At 42.2% G+C, this 19,576-nt stretch overlaps 1 protein-coding gene across 2 annotated transcripts in view; it reads left to right on the top strand.

Annotated features, from left to right (window-relative positions):
• The window catches only part of LOC115142448 (growth factor receptor-bound protein 2-like), a 40,929-nt gene extending 33,132 nt beyond the window's left edge, over window positions 1–7,797 (top strand). For both annotated transcript variants that reach the window (XM_029681923.2, XM_029681924.2), the window contains exons 3-5: window positions 97–219; window positions 1,423–1,591; window positions 4,265–7,797. In XM_029681923.2, coding sequence (XP_029537783.1) covers window positions 97–219; window positions 1,423–1,591; window positions 4,265–4,450 — 478 coding nt within the window. In that variant the 3' untranslated portion in view covers window positions 4,451–7,797. The remainder of the gene's footprint in view (window positions 1–96; window positions 220–1,422; window positions 1,592–4,264) is intronic.
• Window positions 7,798–19,576: the final 11,779 nt, after the last annotated feature.

Genomic DNA, 19,576 nt, shown 5'->3' on the forward strand with positions numbered 1-19,576 from the left:
AAATCAGCACTTATCACTGTTACTTGCGACTTGTTTTTATATCATTTTTCATGAGTTATTAAAGTGTTTTGTTCTGATTTGTTATTGTTGTCCCAGGTGGTTCTATGGTAAGATCCCCCGGGCGAAGGCAGAGGAGATGCTGAACAAACAGAGGCACGATGGGGCCTTCCTCATCCGAGAGTCGGAGAGCGCACCGGGAGACTTCTCCCTCTCTGTCAAGTATGTCGCACGCACACACTGTTTTATTGAACCTTTATTTCATTTCAGTTCAATCATTGTATAACCGATCGACCGATTATCTGTTTTCCATTTTTTTTTTTTATTACTTTCAAAAATACACTTTTCTCCAATATCAGTTCTGTTTACATTTTTTTTCCAACTCTGTGCTAAGTGCTTGCTTTCTCATGCACAGCTCCCATGTCCCAGCCAGCTTAACCTGGGAGGTACTGACTGTTCTAGCAGTGACTGGCCACCCTGTTCCCATTCTAGTCTTCATGTAAAGTCGCTGTGCAGATCTACAGATCCATATCAAGTTAATTGGCTGTGTCATCTCTGACTCACCTGGGGCTAACCGACAGTTATCTGCTACTAAAGCATGTTGGTCTCTGTCAGATGGCTCCAGTGTGGGCGCTGCTGCCTCTTATCAAAGCTTTGCAAGCTGGAACTTTCCCTAGTCCCAGGCTGTGTCGTGAGTGAGTGAGTGAGTGAGTGAGTGAGTGAGTGAGTGAGTGAGTGAGTGAGTGAGTGAGTGAGTGAGTGAGTGTAGGCCAAAAGTAGTACACATACTCCAGTTCAGCACTTAACAGTAGGTGACAGAATATAATATTATTCTTGTCGCTACTGCTTCAATTGCACTGTCCTAGTGTCACAGCTGTGTCAAAATCCCAAACTCATGGTATCACGCGGTGAGAAGGAAAGTGGGCCAACTGGGCTTAAATCATTCATGAAAGCGCTGACACAGATGGTTATAAAACTAGTGCCCACGTGATGTAGACTTACCAGTGTTTTGACTGCTGTCCTTAGATGGTTACTACGGTTAATGTCATCACTCACTTTCTGTTTATTCTATACTTATCTCCCCCTTCTCCTCCTCCTCCGCCACAGGTTTGGTCATCACAGATCTGAAACGGTTGGACTGATGGAAGTAGTAGGACGGTCACCTTGTTTAATCTTAACCAGTCACTTCTAGATCTATGCTACCTCTCCCCAGGTTTGATCATCACAGATCTGAAACGGTTGGACTGATGGAAGTAGTAGGACGGTCACCTTGTTTAATCTTAACCAGTCACTTCTAGATCTATGCTACCTCTCCCCAGGTTTGGTCATCACAGATCTGAAACGGTTGGACTGATGGAAGTAGTAGGACGGTCACCTTGTTTAATCTTAACCAGTCACTTCTAGATCTATGCTACCTCTCCCCAGGTTTGGTAATGACGTGCAGCACTTCAAGGTTCTGCGTGACGGGGCTGGGAAGTACTTCCTGTGGGTGGTCAAGTTCAACTCTCTCAACTCCCTGGTGGACTACCACCGTTCCACCTCTGTGTCCCGCAACCAGCCCATCTTCCTCAGGGACATCGAGCAGGTCCCACAGGTGAGGAGGGAGGGACACACGCACACACAGGGGGACACACGCGCGCACACAGGGACACACACACACATACATGGACACACACACACAGGGACATACACACAGGGATACACACACAGGGACACGGACACACACACACACACACACACTTTAGAGAAGCCACTTTTCTCCAATATCACTCCTCCTTTTACCTTATCAGTAATCACTAATGTTCTGTTTATTCTATCCTCATCTCCCTCTTCTTCTGATTCTTCATCTTTTTCCTCTTCTAATTCTTCTGCTCGTCCTCGTCCTTCTCCCCGCCCCCCAGAAACACACACACAAATACATGTAAACACACAGATACAGGGCCTTCAGAAGGTATTCACACCCCTTGACTTATTCCACATTTTGTTGTTACAGCCGGAATTAAAAGTGTATTACATTTTTTCCCTCACCCATCTACACACACTACCCCATCATGACAAAGTGAAAACATGTTTTTAGAAATGTTTGCAAATGTATTCAATATGTAATACAGACATATAGCATTTACATAAGTATTCACACCCCTGAGTCAATACTTTGTAGAAGCACCTTTGGCAGCGATTAGAGTCTTTCTGGGTAAGTCAACATTTTGATTGTGCAATATTTGCCTATTATTCTTTTCAAAATTCTTCAAGCTCTGTTAAATTGGTGGTTGATCATTGCTAGGCAACCATTTTCAGGTCTTCCCGTAGATTTAAGTCAACTTTAACTCGGCCACTCAGGAACATTCACTGTCCCCTTGGTAAGCAACTACAGTGTAGATTTGGCCTTGTTTCAGTTTTTTTTTGCTGAAAGGTGAATTCATTTCCCAGTGTCTGGTGGAAAGCAGACTGAACCAGGTTTATCGCTAGGATTTTTCCTGTTCTTAACTCCATTGCATTTATTTTTTATCCTGAAACTCCCCAGTCCTTAACGATTACAAGCATACCCATAACATGATGCAGCCACCACTATGCTTGAAAATATGGAGACTGGTACTCAGTAATGTGTTGTATTGTATTTTCCCCAAACATAACACTTTATATTCAGGACAAAAAGTTAATTGCTTTCCCACATTTTTGTTGTTGAGTATTTAGTACCTTGTTGCAAACAGTATACATGTTTTGGAGAAGAAGAAACAAATCTGTACAAGCTTCCTTCTTTTCACTGTTAATTAGGTTAGAATTGTGAAGTAACTACAATGTTGTTAATCCATCCTTAGGAGAAAACTATCACAGCCATTAAACTCTGGAACTGTTTTAGTCACCATGGCCTCATGGTGAAATCCCTGAGCGGTTTCCTTCCTCTCCGGCAACTGAGTTAGGAAGGACGCCAGTATCTTTGTAATGACTGGTTGTATTGATACACAATCCAAAGTGTAATTAATAACTTCACTGTGTTCAAAGGGATATTCAATGTCTGCTTTTATTTTTTACCCATCTACCAATAGAAAACCTCCCTGGTCTTTGTGGTTGAATCTGTGTTTGAAATGTACTACTCGACTGAGGGACCTTACAGATAATTGGTACAGAGGTACAGAACAGAGATGAGGTAGTCATAAAAAAACACTTTTACTGCACCCAGAGTGAGTACATGTGACTTATTAAGCAAATGTTTACTCCTGAACTTATTTAGGTTTGCCATAACATATTGGTTGAATACTTATTGACTCAAGACATTTCAGCTTTTCTTTTTTTTAATGAATTTGTAAAATGTCCAAAAACATAATTCCACTTTAACATTATGGGGTATTGTGTGTAGGCCAAGGACAAAAAACATTTCAATTTAATCCATTTTAAATGCAGGCTGTAATACAACAAAATGTGGAAAAAGTCAAGGGGTGTGAAAACTTTCTGAAGGTAATGTATGTATACACAGCCCTGTACATCATACGGAATACCAGGGAAATCCTCATCTCTGGCAATCATTTAATGAGATTGCATCACGTATTCTCATCTAAGCAATCATGCAAAAACATGACCGATTACCAGTGAACTACAGTTCACTAAGCAATTTTGCAGAAAAATAGCTAAATCCACTAAGGTCACCTTCATGTTGGTTATGAAACAAATATACAAGTAGAAGTACAATACAATTGGAAGTCGGAAAAAAGGGTAATGTTCATTAGGCACCAAACAGAAGAATGATTTTAACAGAGGGTCTAGTACACAGACCAATAAGAAATACTAATTTCCTATTCCATTGCAAAGCATTTTAAAACATCCGTTGCGTGCCTGTACCGGTTTTCGCCGTCTGAAGAAGAGGAATCGGACCAAAGCGCAGCGTGTTCATGCTTTTTATTGAAACTGAACACTATAACAAAATAACAACGAGAATAACCGAAACAGTCCTGTCAGGTGCAAAACACCAAACTGAAAATAACTACCCACAAAAACCATGTGGGAAAAAGCTACCTAAGTATGGTTCCCAATCAGAGACAACGATAGACAGCTGTCCCTGATTGAGAACCATACCCGGCCAAAACAAAGAAATACAAAAACATAGAAAAAAGAACATAGAATGCCCACCCAAATCACACCCTGACCAAACCAAAATAGAGACATAAAAAGCTCTAAGGTCAGGGTGTGACAGTGCCCTAATGAACACAGGAGTGCCCGACTACACTCCTCACATATTCTAACCCATGTGTTTCTCCTCTCGTCTCTCCAGCATTCAACGTACGTGCAGGCGCTGTTTGACTTCGATCCTCAGGAGGACGGCGAGCTGGGTTTCCGACGCGGCGACTTCATCCAGGTCCTGGACAACTCCGACCCCAACTGGTGGAAAGGGGCTTGCCACGGCCAGACGGGCATGTTCCCGCGCAACTACGTCACGCCAGTCAACCAAAACATGTGATCATGTCACGCCCGTCAACCAAAACATTTGATTGGCTAAGTGAATAATGACATGGCCCCCCTCGTCCCCCATTGGCCCATTTACACCCCCTCAGGACTTTGAGGGACACTTCAGAAACCTTCAGACCTAAATGAGGAATGGAAGAATGGGAAGAGGAACAAAAATCCTGCAAATACACAGAGCGAGAGGCAGATTTCATTACTCAGACTCTACAGTTGACTCTGTGGATTCTTTGATGCAATGAGGGAGACACACGGAACAGAGAATCATTGCAAAGGAACCTAAGTTGAAGTAAAAAACAAACACAAGGGATCCGGCTGTAGCTCGACTCCGGCAACGGCCTCCCTTCTTATACGTTCTTCGTTTTCTTTCATTATGCATAACATCACCATCCTATGTTACAGTCTATTAGATAAAGACAATGAAGAAGATGTCAGAGACCAAAGACTCTAGTCTAGTGTGTTATTGATCTCAACCCAACTTTGGGAGAGAAGGACCATGGACTGGAGAGAAATTCTATTGTTTTCGATGTGTATGTATATCTCTAAATATTTGTAGTTTGAGCCTGTTTTAGTATGTGTGTTTTTTAATTCATTTACTTGATTTCTTCCCTATTTGTAGACCTACATATTGTCATTTTCTAGGATCATATTCATTTAGTACCAAATGGAAGAAAATAGACAGGGAGGATCTACCTGAACTGAATAAGAAACACTCATTTTTGTTTTCCGTTGCAAAACGTCTTGTTGCGTTTTGAAACTGTGCACTAATTGATATGACCCAGATCGTGCACAGAGTCTCTGAGACAAGAAGCTAAATGGTTTTCATGTGATTGGGAGTTATACAATACTCTCAAGACAGAAATTATATTTTAATAATATTTCAGGTGGAAATCTAATTTGGAAAATGTCAGGATTTCTACTTTGTTCTGGTGTGAAAGCGGAAGCGCGGCTATCAGCTAGAACATATTGTGTCATTTTTTACCCATTTAGGCATTTAGTGGCTTTCTGCATTATTAAATGTAGCCATCATTCTCAAATAAATCATAGACCATGGTATAGAGTTTTATGTCCATCCGCAATCAATAGACTTAACTGATGATGGGGCTGATTCAATATGACCTAAATGTAGCTAAATTGGGTCGTAAGGGTTCTTTATGGAGATTGCTAGTGGTTGACTGGGTTGAAACGGCAGTATCCTTATAATCATTAGTTCTATGAAAGAAGGTATTGAATAGTGCTACACTCACTGATTTCACCCTGCGTTTGTGGAAGTTGGGTAGTGCCTTTTCCATCTCTGGTGTTTTTTGTCTCTCCAGGTTGACCAATGAGTGCTTTTTTAAGCAGCAGATCGCAGAGATACGGTGACCAATACAATGTCTCCATTCTCCACACATGCCGGCCATTGGTTAGGAGCTACCTTATGGAAACCCCAGTCTGAATCTCTAAACCCGTCTCAGCTCTGCAGTCTCTTCTGTCTCACTTTCAAGTATGATCATTCGATGAAAGAGAAACATAATGTTTTGTGCCAGAGAGTGTTGTTATGTAGTGTTTCCCTTGAGGAATGACTAAATGGTGTGATGTAAATGTGCAGTGTGGATCTATGTTTTTAACAGAATGACATGAATATGACAAAGTCTTGTTTTGTCTGATTATGGGACATATCAAAAGGGCTTTTGGAATTCTATGCGATTAGATGCGAACACATGATCTGTCGGTTTGGTTGCGTCTTAAGGGGGACATTTTTGACAGCGGGCGAAAAGAAGTCACAGAAAAAGGTAGTTTAGCGTTACCTGAAAGAGGGGGGCATGAATTGTCATAAAGACCAACGTAAGTGCTTGATCTGGGCAACATCTTAAGTATTTATCCTTCAGTCAGTGTCTGCTTGTGACGGAGGCAGAATGGAATCCTCCATCTTGATAAAGAGATTAAAGGACCAATGATGCTGACAAACTGACTCTAGATCAGAACGACTAGCGCAACGGGTGGGCCAATGACCTCTATTGAACTCTGTGTCCTCAACTCTCTACTTTGGACCTTTTGAGAATCTTGAAGAGGACTTCAAATGCAAGGAATTCCATATGATCTCTCCTCCACTCTGCTTGTTATTCCCTATCTACACTCTTTGATTTGGAAAACTACTCGAATATGCTTTATGGTTTGTTGAAGTAAAATGGCTGAAATACACGAAGAGGCAGGTCAGAAGGGAATATGCAGGGAGGGGACCATGCAAGTTTTTCAATGTTATTTCTAGCCTGCAATGAACTGCAATGAGCCATTCCAATGAACTGATAGTCCGATTGACTTGCAGGTGTTTGAAAATGCGAGGGCAGGAGAAACCTTGCTTACGTGGTTTCGCTATGAACTGTAGGCTGGCTATGTGTTGCCTTGCTGTTGTTGCAAAGCCCCTCCCCCCGATTCAAAGTTCACTATGTCACACTATGTAAAAAAAGCACTAAAGTGTGACGCCTGTGTGTATTTTCTGTACGTGACATGTATTTACCTCTTCAGGTGTGTCTGTATTCTCAGCCAATCATATGACATGTATGACCCTGAGGTTTTCCTGACCACCTGACCATCTGATCTGGAGTATTTCCAAGTCATGTCACGTGTTCAGGGAAAATTCCTGGCCCTAGACCTTATGTGATTACAGGGGTCAATGTTTCAGCAGGTATAGAGTTGAGACTGGTATCCTATTGGTTGACTCTTGGCCTGGTTGAACCAGATTGAACGCTGCGTTCGACATTCAGTGTCTTCTACCAGGCTAGTTGACGCTACCAGACGGTGGATTCCGCTGCTCTCAAGGGGCCTGATAAATAGGACCCAGTCCAAAACTTTGTCTATTTACGCTGTCTCTCGGTTCCTGGACAGCCTTGCACTCTCCCATGGTCAATATTTACTCTCTCCTCGGTCAGTCAGTCATTCATTACAGTGCGAAGGCCGCCAGAAAGTGTACCATTCATTAAGCCTAGTTAAATATGACATAACACTGCACTCTGCACTCACTATTTGTTTCACTTCGGTGACAATAGTCTCCAGTCTGCTACCAGTATCATTCTATGGTTTATTTCCTCGTCCATTTGCAGCCGTCCGACTCGTTATTCCGGAGTGGGATCATACGGTGGTTGACACCTAAAACGATGTGATTGTTTACCTTATGCTGGAAAGTCTTTGTATGTATATCTGACATGGTTGCTTTATGACGTCATTTCATGATGTGCGTGAATTAAAAACGTTTCCGTTTTCAAACTGGAGGATGATGATGTCCCCTGATGTCTGTCACAGCATTTGATTGCCTTTGAACGTAGATCGACGACGACAGAATAATAAAACAATCACTATGAAGAAGCTACCGTTGTGACGTTGGTTACTTCCTGTTGTCGCGGGTACTGTATGTTTCACATTAGAACAAATCACATTGTTTTTAGGAGGAAGTTCTACACATAGAAAGTAGAACCCCAGACATAGATTAAGCCTAGCCATTACGTTCAAAACTCTTTCAATGTAGATTCTCCATTGAGAATGCTTTTTAGTCCAGGGCTAGGCTTGATCCGGAAAACTGGCCCTGTATCTCTATGGTTACTCCACTAACTATCTCACCACTTTTGCACAACAGAGAGAGTTCCTACAGAGAGCATGGAGGAGCAATGTAGCAGATTGGGTGTGGGTGCCCTTATCATGGGTCATGCTTGGGTTACACTCAACACCACACAGTGTAACCTAATGTTTCAAAAGAGAAATATGCTGATTAACTGGATGACATAGGTGGTCAGATGATATGCCCAAGTCCTGATCTAAGGTCAGTTTGACATGTACCCATTAATGGTTACTATTGGAATGAGTGTAAGCTAATTCTTATCCTAGATCTGTGCTTACAACCCAGACAGTCTCTCAGATATAGGATCAGTTTAGCTTTTTAGATCATTTATGTGATTATATGGACAGTGGGGGGGACCTGATCCTAGATCAACACTCCAACGCTGAGATGCTTTATGACTACAGGCCCATAGGCTACCTCTACCCAGTAGCGGTGCGTAGATAAAATCACCGGGGAAGCCAAGCCAGGAAATAAAATAACCATTTTACAACCTATGTGTTGTGATAATTGTGTTGTTTGCTCTATAACCACGGCTAAGGGCTGTTCATATGCCTTGACACCATGATATATAGGCCTAAAGGCTGAGACAATGAGAAGGCACAGTGGCAGAATAAATTCAACCACACCTTTGTTTCGTCACAAAATCTGAGAGCAAAGACCTGTCTGGTGAAGTCCACAATGCATTTTGCATGTAACAAACCGTTACATGACCTACAGCATTGTCAACCAAGGTAATGTTTCCGACATTTTCAGACCACTAAACAAGTATTGATTTAGAACCACAGAGTTATTTCACCTTTATTTAACCAGGTAGGCAAGTTGAGAACAAGTTCTCATTTACAATTGCGACCTGGCCAAGATAAAGCAAAGCAGTTCGACACATACAACGACACAGAGTTACACATGGAGTAAAACAAACATACAGTCAATAATACAGTATAAACAAGTCTATATACAATGTGAGCAAATTAGGTGAGAAGGGAGGTAAAGGCAAAAAAGGCCATGGTGGTAAAGTAAATACAATATAGCAAGTAAAACACTGGAATGGTAGTTTTGCAATGGAAGAATGTGCAAAGTAGAAATAAAAATAATGGGGTGCAAAGGAGCAAAATAAATAAATAAATTAAATACAGTTGGGAAAGAGGTAGTTGTTTGGGCTAAATTATAGGTGGGCTATGTACAGGTGCAGTAATCTGTAAGATGCTCTGACAGTTGGTGCTTAAAGCTAGTGAGGGAGATAAGTGTTTCCAGTTTCAGAGATTTTTGTAGTTCGTTCCAGTCATTGGCAGCAGAGAACTGGAAGGAGAGGCGGCCAAAGAAAGAATTGGTTTTGGGGGTGACTAGAGATATACCTGCTGGAGCGTGTGCTACAGGTGGGAGATGCTATGGTGACCAGCGAGCTGAGATAAGGGGGACTTTACCTAGCAGGGTCTTGTAGATGACATGGAGCCAGTGGGTTTGGCGACGAGTATGAAGCGAGGGCCAGCCAACGAGAGCGTACAGGTCGCAATGGTGGGTAGTATATGGGGCTTTGGTGACAAAACGGATTGCACTGTGATAGACTGCATCCAATTTGTTGAGTAGGGTATTGGAGGCTATTTTGTAAATGACATCGCCAAAGTCGAGGATTGGTAGGATGGTCAGTTTTACAAGGGTATGTTTGGCAGCATGAGTGAAGGATGCTTTGTTGCGAAATAGGAAGCCAATTCTAGATTTAACTTTGGATTGGAGATGTTTGATATGGGTCTGGAAGGAGTTTACAGTCTAACCAGACACCTAAGTATTTGTAGTTGTCCACGTATTCTAAGTCAGAGCCGTCCAGAGTAGTGATGTTGGACAGGCGGGTAGGTGCAGGTAGCGATCGGTTGAAGAGCATGCATTTAGTTTTACTTGTATTTAAGAGCAATTGGAGGCCACGGAAGGAGAGTTGTATGGCATTGAAGCTTGCCTGGAGGGTTGTTAACACAGTGTCCAAAGAAGGGCCGGAAGTATACAGAATGGTGTCGTCTGCGTAGAGGTGGATCAGAGACTCACCAGCAGCAAGAGCGACCTCATTGATGTATACAGAGAAGAGAGTCGGTCCAAGAATTGAACCCTGTGGCACCCCCATAGAGACTGCCAGAGGTCCGGACAGCAGACCCTCCGATTTGACACACTGAACTCTATCAGAGAAGTAGTTGGTGAACCAGGCGAGGCAATCATTTGAGAAACCAAGGCTGTCGAGTCTGCCGATGAGGATGTGGTGGTTGACAGAGTCGAAAGCCTTGGCCAGATCAATGAATACGGCTGCACAGTAATGTTTCTTATCGATGGCGGTTAAGATATCGTTTAGGACCTTGAGCGTGGCTGAGGTGCACCCATGACCAGCTCTGAAACCAGATTGCATAGCAGAGAAGGTATGGTGAGATTCGAAATGGTCGGTAATCTGTTTGTTGACTTGGCTTTCGAAGACCTTAGAAAGGCATGGTAGGATAGATATAGGTCTGTTACCGCAAGTCGCAAAGAAAACAGGAACTGCCTCCACTATTGCAGCATCATTTCAACATCATCTAATCACCTCTGCTTAGTCTAATCGAGTGACAACTAAACTATACCCAAAACTTTTAGTCCAATCAACTTAAGCTAAATATGTGCCTGTCCATGGTACTGATTTCTGTGTGCGTTTGGTATATGTGTGTGTGTGCATGCAAATAGATAAAAACATGTTGACTCACCCTGCTTGTAGAGAAACACCAATTCCGCCATCCTTTTTCATGTTGCCTAAACAAGTCTATGACTGTTATACAGTACACACTTTTAGCTTTTGTTTTCCGAGGCTACCTGGCTAAAATGCTTGATCACTAGCCTAACTTCCTTTCATGGGCAATGATGCGCCAGGTCAGCTCGTTAACATTAGCCTACTACATCTAGCTACCTGTTGAATTTCCATCCTCTCGGGCCAGGGGCACAATGGTGTAATTTATGGCTGGAACAGAATCGCGTTATAATCATTGGCCAGTATCGAGAAGTAAAACCACAAGTCCAAATCCCTACCTCCATCCATGGCTAGCTTAGAAAAGGGCTGATTTTAGCTAGCTAGCTAGCTTCCGGGGGAAAACAACACGAGATGCAAACATTCTAGTTTTTTTCTGTCAATGACGTTTGGCTTCTGGTGTGATTGGTCTGAATCCAAATCCAAACGGGCTTTCCTTGACACTTTCTTTTGGTGCATCAGGACAAATCACAGCTAAGCTCGCTCAGTTTAGCTCAATGCTGATTGGCTGTAATTCTTTTGAAAAATTATCAAGGGAGGCCAAATGCTCGCTGGCATCCCTTGGATTCAATTCTACTGGCAGCAAAAATGGCATACTCTTTTTGACCAGACAGCATCAGATAGATACGCTACACATACTGAGACAGAGATGTGCTGTTTCTTTCGTTTGGATGCTTTCTCCAGTGAAATACATTTAGCCTTTTGAAAATTGAATGAAATTGATGAAACACAGTGAGACAAAAGATACATTATTTTGTATGTTTTTTTCCTGGTACATTTATTGGGGGAAGCCTGGCTTCACTTGTCATCCGTGAATACACGCCACTGCCTTTACCTGGAGTGTATGTAATAGAGATGGTCTCTCTCTGGGTTGGGAGGGGTTGTCTCATACCCATCCTGCCGTCTGTCATATGTACGACCCATCGCCAGATCAAAGTCAGTGTGTGGGGTGAAGGAGCCACTTCTCCCTGACATGATCTTCCTGTCTGAAACACATGCAAAACCCCTTCCGCTGCCTCACACTGGTTTCTTGTACCCCGGCCTGCTCTAATCTGAGGTTTTGATCTGTGTCTGTTAGACTGTGCTGTTCTTTTACACACTCCCATCAGAGTGTTCACAGGGAGGAGGATCCCTGGGAGGTTACTCACCTAGACAGAAGAGAAGTGAATGAAGAAGAAGAGGTTAACTGGTCTAGCCCAGTGCTCTAGTAGTCAACTATAGTGTGACATGCTGTTTATCTTGCATCATTGCACCCATGTAATACTTGCATAATGAATGACCCAATGGCTCTATCTAGCGTTTTGCTCTTGTGAGGCTTTGGTACTCTGGCTCTTTCTAGTGAGGCAGGTGGTCATAGATTATATACTGTGTTATTCCCGCCATCTGCTGGCAGTACAACATAATTACAGTACAAAAACAACAGAACACCAACCACAGCGACTACAGAAAAAGTGAAACCTATTCTAAAAACTGTAAAAAGATAACAGTTGTGTTTTTGTGCGCGCCCCCACCCCCCCAAAAAAAACAATGCACCCTATCTCTCGAGAAGACACACCGCATGTGCAATGCTCGCAAGCATAAATTGGCGGGAAGAACGGGTGCTGAGGGTGCAGTAGCACCCCATGAAAAAAAATCTGAATAACACAAATATATATACAGTACGGGTAAAAAGTTTGGACACACCTACTCATTGCATGGTTTTTCTATATTTTTTCTATTTTCTACATTGTAGAATAATAGTGAAGATATAAAGACTATGAAATAACACATATGGAATCATGTAGTAACCAAAAAAGTGTTAAACAAATAAAAATATATTTTATATTTGAGATTCTTCAAAGAAGCCACCCATTGCTTTGATGACAGCTTTGCACACGCTTGGCATTCTCTCAACCAGCTTCATGAGGTAGTCACCTGGAATGCATTTCAATTAACAGGTTGTAACGATTGTCTTCCTCTTCTGAGGAGGAATAGGATGGATCGGACCAATGCGCAGCGTGGTAAGTGTTCATGTTATATTTATTAAACCGAACACAAAAATAACAAAGGAGAAAACACGACAAAAACGAAACAGTTCTGTAAGGTGCAACAAAAACACTAAACAGAAAATAACTACCCACACCCATAGTGGGAAAACAGGCTGCCTAGGTATGGTTCTCAATCAGAGACAACGATTGCCAGCTGCCTCTGATTGGGAACCATACCAGGCCAAACACATAGAAGTAGAAAACATAGAACACAAAACATAGAATGCCCACCCCAACTCACGCCCTGACCAAACTAAAATAGAGACATAAAAAAGGACCTACGGTCAGCACGTGACACAGGTGTGCCTTGTTAAAAGTTAATTTGTGGAATTTCTTTACTTCTTAATATGTTTGAGCCAATCAGTTGTGTTGTGACAAGGTAGGGGTGGTAAATAGAAGATAGCCCTATTGGTAAAAGACCAAGTCAATATTATGTCAAGAACAGCTCAAATAAACAAAGAGAAACAACAGTCTACATTGTAGAATAATAGTTACTTTAAGACATGGTCAGTCAATCCGGATCATTTCAATAACTGAACGTTTCTTCAAGTGCAGTCGCAAAAACCATGAAGTGCTATGATGAAACTGGCTCTCATGAGGACTGCCACAGAAAAGGAAGACCCATTGTTACCTCTTCTGCAGAGGATACGTTCATTAGAGTCAACAGCCTCAGAAATTGCAGCCCAAATAAATCAGGCCTTCATGGTCGAATTGCTGCAAAGAAACCACTACTAAAGGACACCAATAATAAGAAGAGATTTGCTGGGGTTAAGAAATACGAGCAATGGACATTAGACCGGTGGAAATCTGTCCTTTGGTCTGATGAGTCCAAATGTTTGATTTTTGGTTCCAACCACAGTGTCTTTGTGAGACGCTGAGTAGGTGAACGGATGATCTCCGCGTGTGTGGTTCCCACTGTGAAGCATGGAGGAGGAGGTGTGATGGTGTGGGGGTGCTTTGCTAGTGACACTGTAGGTGATGTATTTAGAATTCAAGGCATACTTAACCAGCATGGCTATCACAGCATTCTGCAGCGATACGCCATCCCATCAGGTTTGCGCTTAGTGGGACTATCATTTGTTTTCAACAGGACAATGACCCAACACACCTCCAGGCTGTGTAAGGGATTTTTGACCAAGAAGGAGAGTGATGGAGTGACATGGCCTCCACAATCACCTGACCTCAACCCAATTGAGATGGTTTGGGATGAGTTGGACCACAGAGTAAAGGAAAAGCAGCCAACAAGTGCTCAGCATATGTGGGAACTCCTTCAAGACTGTTGGAAAAGCATTTCAGGTGAAGCTGGTTGAGAGAATGCCAAGAGTGTGCAAAGCTGTCATCATGGTAAAGGGTTGCTACTTTTAAGAATCTCAAATATAAATATATTTGGATTTAACACTTTTTTGGTTACTACATGATTCCATTACTTCATAGTTTTGATGTATTCACTAATATTATACAATGTAGAAAATAGTAAAAAATAAAGACAAAACCCTTGAATGAGTTGGTGTGTCCAAACTTTTGACTGGTACTGTATATTAGGGTTGTGCAGTGGACCAATATGCACCAGTAAAGGGAGTGACACATTGAGAGAGCTGAACCTTGCTGACTGTTGAGCTCCTTCCTAATATGCATCTGGGTAGTGTGTATTATGGTAATTGTATATCCTTCTATATTATGGAGCTCACAGATGGAGTTAGGGCCCACCACTCCTCAATATTTCAATCCCTTTCCTGATACATCACCTGATGGCTTAGCAGTTGCCTTGCAAGCCTCTGCAGCTAGCCTCCCAATGATGTTAAGGTACCTGCCTCCAGCTCTATCAGTAATACATAAACAATAAAGTACATACGGGTGACTAATTGCAAATTCTGGTTATTTGTCAGGTAGCAGAGATGGTTGCGTCCATGAGGGAACTCGGTGAGAAGAATGAGGAGGGAAACTGTATAGATACTGCCGAGCTGGAGAAGGCTGAAGCCAAAATCAAAGACCTCCAGAGGCAGCTGCACAGGAAAACCTTCTCCTTCCAGGGAAGTGCTGGTGATATATGGTTTTACACCGGACTGACGGATTACATTACCTTTCTGACCTTATATGACTTCCTTCGACCAAAGCGAAATGGCCAGCTGCACTACTGGGGCTCTCTTTTCAAAGGGAAGCCGGCAAAAGATGGCCAAGAGTTGGAGAGACACAGAAAGCTCAGTCTCATGGACTGTTCCTGGCCCTCATTCGTCTCTGAGTCTGACTTTTAATGAGGGACCGTTGCTGACTGCTTTAGCGTTTTGGTGCAATATCATGCATCATCGTTTCAAGCAGCTGCCCAGTCGGCAGTTTGTACAGAAGCGTATGCCTGTCGCAGGCAAGACAGCATACCCGAACTGTCGAGTCATAGTAGACTGCACAGATGTTGCTGTCTATTAGACTGTCTGTCTAATAATTCGTATGTAATTGAGCCTACATTTCCTTACATTTCAAATAGAAAAGGTGTCTGTTATAAGTGTGTATTTGAATATATAACCACCATCAACATGGAAGACAATTTAAGTGTATATCATTTAGTTCCGGCTCACATTTTTAGGGGAGCAAGATTTCTGGGCAAGCAAGTATATATTTTTTTGTATGTTAAATGTTCTAACTATCTTAGTGTTTATGGACATTTAAAGCATAGTACTTGTTATTCTGACTGACAGGTTTTTTTGGTCTGTGGTCATTCACATTTTTCATCTTCGATTATATGCTAATAATGCACATGTCACATCAAATGTCTTGGAACCATGAACCCTTTTCACAGTCGCAGGAGTTGGCCTATATGGATAGGGCTAAATTGAAATGTTTCTTACAGAAACAATATGAAAAGCACGGAAGCAATTGAAAGGGAAGTTTGGAGATTATGGGACAATTATTAGACCAAAGTTGGAAGACACAACAGTTCGCCTGACACAGGACTGAATCCAAACGTCACACTGTTGCTTTTATGTGCATTTTACATTTACTGTACCTTTTGCCGCATTTGTTGATAACAAAATCTGAAAATACTCTGGATACATTCAGTAACATGATAAGAATATTCCTGGAAAATGTGGGGTAGGTGCAACATAACATAAAAACAATAGTCTCCAAGTGGCCACACCTCTCTCTAAAGTGGGCACAGTTCCTAAGTAATTTCAATACATTTTTATGACTTAAAGAAGTCTTCAGCTATGAGGTGCTTTTTTTGAGCTCTCCTAGCTGTGCCGTTGAGGAACTAGAACAAGCACACTTGCAGTTGTTGTTTGGAACACAGCCCTGCATTCCCGCCATCACACAATTACCGTTGTTGTATACGCAATCCAAAAATGGACCATTATAAATTGCAATCTGGGTCAGATGGGCATCATCTGAAAGTTTGTTCTATTGCCAACATGACTAAGTTATAAAATACGATATTACGGTGTTATGCTTTCACAGGGTAATTCATAGAAGCGGATTATAATTCTGGTGCGCATAAAAAGGAGTGCATTCCGATTCGTGTTCTGCTGCTAATTCTCCTCACCTCTAAAGCTGAAGAGACTGTTTCCTTTGACCATCTTAACATACTATCTAGAAGTGTCATTTAGTTAGTAAAACACCACGTTTTGTTTATTTCTTTTGCCTCCCTCACATCACGAGATGATATCCATCTAATGTTTCTTTTATATGTAACAAGCAGGAAAAGTGAGGAGGTGCTCATCAACAAATTTGAGTCAAGGTGCAGGCCAAAAAAAGACTTGCATACTCCTGGGTAGAAGTATGATTTATCATTCATGATTCATTCATGATTTATTGGTGAGCTTGGGCAACATACGTAAGAAAAAGAACCTCTCCAAAGGGAGCATGCAGTCCTGCCATAGACGATCATCAAACAGACCTCTACACACCTCCATTCCTCTCTGTCTAGAACACCACGTCGCATCAATGTGTTCCCATAATGGCCACTTGCCCCATTACTCAATAGTAGTACGGATGTTTCTAATTCAATCAGAGCTGGTCATTTGAATCTACTACAGCTGACGAAACTCTTGTCAAGTCTTGCTGCTTCTTTTAGGTGGATATTCCTGAATTTTGAGCTGCATCTCAGTCCCACAGGTGCATCTTCATCTCCTTCTACCATGATACCATCTGGGGAAGCAGCCAAGAAGGGAGATCTTGTGTTCACCACTAGGCCGGAGTTCTTCACCTTTTAATATGGGCTAAGGGCTTTGTATGCATCCTGCTCATGCTCTTTACCAAACTCATGCACCCCCCCGGTCTCTCTTTATGGGTTCCTCACTCTCCCAACAACATTTTGAAGGTAAATCGGCTTTCTGCTCTACAGGGATGTCACATCTAACTCCTCGTCGACACATACTGCAACAGTACGCCCTTGACTGTCATTGTCTCCCTCAGTGGTCAGGACATCTTGGAGTGGAGCATCATATCCTTTTAATGGGAGGGACCAGGCTCATCCAGGACATTCACAGGCTGGAATGCATTGTCAGTCAGTGTCCCTGCCAGCAGAAGGCCAGTTTGTGTTGCCTCTAACCTTGTCACAAGGTCTTTAATGTCTGCTGCGTGTAAGGTTAAGGTGTGTGGGGCGTAAGGCACGGTTAACCCATTTTTATTTGATTTTGCTGTTTTTTCCCCATCAGTGTTTGTCTCTATCCGTCATGTCACTCAGCTTTGTTGCTTCCTTGGACACTTTAGTTGGCCTGTGCCATGACTGAAGTCGGTCTATACCCGTGTCCTCAGGAGGGATGTTCTTTTGTGACAGATTCTGGTGGTCAACCAGCTTGTACATTACACCCGCCATGTGGTTGCAGTGCCCCTCAACACTGACCATACAGATGCACATTGCAGCAAGGAGAGAGCCACCGGGGCAACAAGAGGTCGATTATCTTGTTTTCATTGAGGACAATACCTCTGCCCTGACAAGCACTACATTACTCTCTTCCAGCTGTAGTGTTGACAAGCATCCTTTTCACATATCCATCTTTGGAAAACGTGGATCCATTTGCCTTATTAGCTCAGGTCAGCTGCTCTACGGTACTAGTTGTGTTTACTTAGATACCGTGTGTCCACGAGAGATGGCGGCAAAGATTACAACCTCTACTCTGGTGGTGTGGATGCAGACCCGCTTGTAGCCTGCCTACAATGGCCAGGCGTGCTTCAATTAGAAAAATCTGACTTTCATAAGCTCTTCTGATTAAGTGTTTCAGTTGTTAATGCAATCTAAGAATTTATATCACATAGAGGCCACTGCCTTTGACATGAGATCATATTGGTCAACCTTTGAAAGACGAAGTAACGTTAGCTTCCTCGTAAACAAATGCGGCGCCATTTTGGCGGAAAGTGTTTCCCGGGGTACGTTCAGTTCGATTAAACGTTTGCTACGTTGAGGAACGGTTTGTGCTGAACGACACGTTTCCATAACACTTTATTGTACGGATGTATTATTATCAGGTTTATCTTGACTGATTTACGTTATATATTGTTTTAATTCGTATAATCAAGGATATGTTTATTTATTTACCTTTTAATCAAGTCTTATTAAAGAAGATATTTCTTATTTCACTTGAGTAGCCTAAGACGATTTTGGTTGTTCACAATTTGAATCGATCATTTTTCTACATTGCGTGAATATTTTATTTTGTAAAACGTTTTGTTAAAATTTTGAAACCGAAACCATTGAAGCTTGAATCCTTAGTTGAAACAATAACATGGATGTCATAAGGTGAATGCACCAATCTGTAAGTCGCTCTGGATAAGAGCGTCTGCTAAATGACTTAAATGTAAATGTTAAATGTAAATAACAAAGCGGCCAACCCACCTCAGTTTTGATAAGAAGCTGAGGGATGGGCCTGGATAAATGTAACCACTCAAATTCATGGGCAGAGCGATGGATGTAAGGACTGAAAATCAATGATATCAACATTATAGTTTAAACCATGTTAACATGTACATTGTTTACAAACATTGGAGTAAAATAAGCTTATATTTTGGGTACAAGATATTGTAGCAAACAAATGTTAGTTGGGCTTATGACTATCATATAGGCATTTTAAAGTTTGTTTCCCATACAGACTAGTAAACCACATTCCGTTTCTAGTAGAGGGCTGTAAAATAAAAGTTTACCCCAAATCCTATCTATCACAATTTCATTATAATGAGGGGAGTCTATTAAACTTGCACGGGGTGCACCGGGCTATAACCCGTCCACGTGACCGGTCGAATCCGTGAGGGAGGCGCACGCTGCTCAAATCGTACAGCAATCTGCCGCACGATCCATCGTTCAGAAACATACATCTCTTGTACATTTTCAAATTACTTTTCATTGGGATTGCAGATAAGGCGTTTTTATCAAAAGGAATCACTTTTTGCATGTGAAAACACACAATCCTACGCATTACTCCATGTGCTTAACCTATCTCACTTTTGTTTTGAGCCAACTTTGCCATTGGTCAAAAAAGTACAATCACTTTTCACCCGGTGCTAACTATGCCTACTCAGGCGCCCAAACCAGATCAATAAAACCCCTTCAATGATTTATCGTCATTCTACAGCCCAGTGGGTGAAAGCGTGAGAAATTTGGTCCAAAGACATGTCATTTTGGTCGCAGTCACGTGGTGTCTCCGCAGGTCTTTGGTTTTTCCCTCATATACAGTTATCATATACAGTTATTATATTGTGCACCGGTCCATGGCCGTGACGTCAGCCGCCAAAAGGAGAAGGGTCTGACGGCGGCCCGACAGGGAA

This window comes from Oncorhynchus nerka, linkage group LG15 (genome assembly GCF_034236695.1).
Source record: "Oncorhynchus nerka isolate Pitt River linkage group LG15, Oner_Uvic_2.0, whole genome shotgun sequence".
In the NCBI taxonomy this organism is placed as follows: domain Eukaryota; kingdom Metazoa; phylum Chordata; class Actinopteri; order Salmoniformes; family Salmonidae; genus Oncorhynchus; species Oncorhynchus nerka.